Genomic DNA, 1857 nt, shown 5'->3' with positions numbered 1-1857 from the left:
GCGACTGCGCAGAAGGCGCCGGCGCGCGGGCTGATGACGTCACAAAGGCGCCGCTCGCCGCTCGCAGAGCGTTCCGCGAGCTGCGGGCCGGGCCCCGGCGGAGCGACGCTCCTCCGGTGCGCGTCGCGCCTCTCCGCCGCCGCCGCTGCCTCTCGGTCGCCAAGGCTCGGGCCGTTGAGGGCGAGGTTAGCCAGCGCTGGGTGTAGGCCGGGAAGAGACGGAGGGCCAGTTTTGCGTGGTCTGGAATCTTGCCCACTTCACAAAATCTCCATCCAACCGACCCGCAGCTGTTCCCGGGAGATACACGGCACCGGGTTTTTACGTTGGCCTCCTCGGGCCGCGGTGGGAACGGGGTTCTGGCGGGAGGTTGCGGGCAGCCCGCTGGAGGGGCGCCCGGAGCCGGGGCGAGGACTGGGTGCGTGTGCTGGTGCGTGCACCCGCGGGCCTGGAGAGCGCGTACTCCGGGCACTCGGACAGTGTCGGCTTGTGTCCGGCTTTGGACAGAAGTCCTAGTTGTGCGATAATCGGTAGCGATAATCGGTACCTTTTTTTTTCTTTGGTGTTTTTGTATTTTTCCAGGGTCGCACCCACGGCATATGGAGGTTCGCCGGCTAGGGGTTTAATGGGAGCTATGGCCGCCGGCCTACACCACAGTCATGGCAACTCGGGGTCGAGCTGCGTCTTGGACCCACACCACAGCTCACGGCCACGCCAGATCCTTAACCCACTGGGCGAGGCCAGGGATCGAACCTGCAACCTCATGGTTCCTAGTCAGATTCGTTAACCACCGAGCCACCACGGGAACTCCCGTAACCGGTACCTTTGAACCCAGAGCCTGCACCATATGTTACGAACTCAGTGGGCATATGGGGGCTAGTGAATGGACCAAACGATGTCTCCCAGTCCATGGGGTCGTCTCAGTTCCTTAACCTGCTGGCCGGACTGAGGCTCCCTTATCTGGGGCAGACACCGCCGCCGCCGCCGGCGGAGCCTGTTGTCAGAAAGCTTCGACCTTCGCGAATGGAGTTTGGAGCTGAGCGCGCGAGAGGGGCCGCCGGCGGCTGCTTCGCGTGAACGCATGGCCCCTTAGTCTAAATAACACCCCTCGCCAAACATCAAGGACCCGAATCGAGTGATTTCACTGGACACTGACACGTGGGTCTCCCTGTTCTTCTTTGCAGTTAACAAGTTACGACCTCGGCCAAAGCCGGACGAGCCCACGCGGGATCTCGCCTCCACACCCCCGGCCCGTGGGGACCGCGATGCAGCGAAAGCTCTACGAGGTCTGAGCCTCGCGGCTCCCCGTACCTGACCCCGGCGTGGACGCGTTCCCGCGCTCGCCGGCGTGAGGGGTCCGCGCGTGCGCGCCCGCGCAGGCGCACGGAGCCGAGACCGCGCCGCCATGGGCGAGGCTGGCGGCGCTGAGGAGCCGCGCCGGGTCAGTGCCGAGGCTCGGGTCGGTGCCGAGGCGCGGGCCTCCGCCCGCGAGTTCGCGCTCTTGCCCTCGGCTCCCCCGCGCTCAGCGGGGTCTGCCTGGGCCTTGCTCGGGGGCTCGGGGAGGCCCCGGACGTCGTCTGCGGGCAGCGTGGCCAGGGCCGGCGGTGGGGGGCGGCGGCTCCGCCTCCGGAAGCGCGGGGGCCGCGGGATGGGCGGGGGCCGTGCCCCGGTGCCCCTGCGCCGCCCCCCCGGGGGGCCCCCCCCCCGCACGGCCCTGAGGCAGGCGGGGCAGGCGGGGCGCGGGTCGGGGCGAATCGGCCGCCCCAGCGGGAGCTCCCCTCCGGCCGCGCCCTGGAGCTGCGTTCAGGGAGATCCCAGCCTCCCGGCCAGTCTCCTGGCGGGTTGCGAGTGCGGGGCCGG

At 68.9% G+C, this 1857-nt stretch overlaps 1 protein-coding gene across 6 annotated transcripts in view; it reads left to right on the top strand.

The window, feature by feature from the left end:
- Nucleotides 1-41: 41 nt before the first annotated feature.
- Nucleotides 42-1857, top strand: part of HSF2BP (heat shock transcription factor 2 binding protein) — an 83767-nt gene continuing 81951 nt past the window's right edge. For 5 of the 6 annotated variants that reach the window (XR_014825249.1, XM_084992264.1, XM_021071074.2 and 2 more), the window contains exons 1-2: nt 42-185; nt 1182-1438. Coding sequence is in view for 5 of the 6 variants with exons in the window: in XM_084992264.1 (XP_084848390.1) it covers nt 1403-1438 (36 nt within the window). In the remaining variant the exon portion in view is untranslated. The remainder of the gene's footprint in view (nt 186-1181; nt 1439-1857) is intronic. The other variant, XM_084992263.1, reaches the window with a different exon arrangement.

Source organism: Sus scrofa, chromosome 13 (assembly GCF_054392235.1).
Source record: "Sus scrofa isolate SSC_HxYL_T2T_F1_AM1 chromosome 13, Sscrofa_HxYL_maternal_Yorkshire_Landrace_v2.0, whole genome shotgun sequence".
Taxonomy (NCBI): Eukaryota; Metazoa; Chordata; class Mammalia; order Artiodactyla; family Suidae; genus Sus; species Sus scrofa.
The sequence above is the reverse complement of the archived record's forward strand: the minus strand, read 5'-3'. Positions and strand labels throughout refer to the sequence as shown.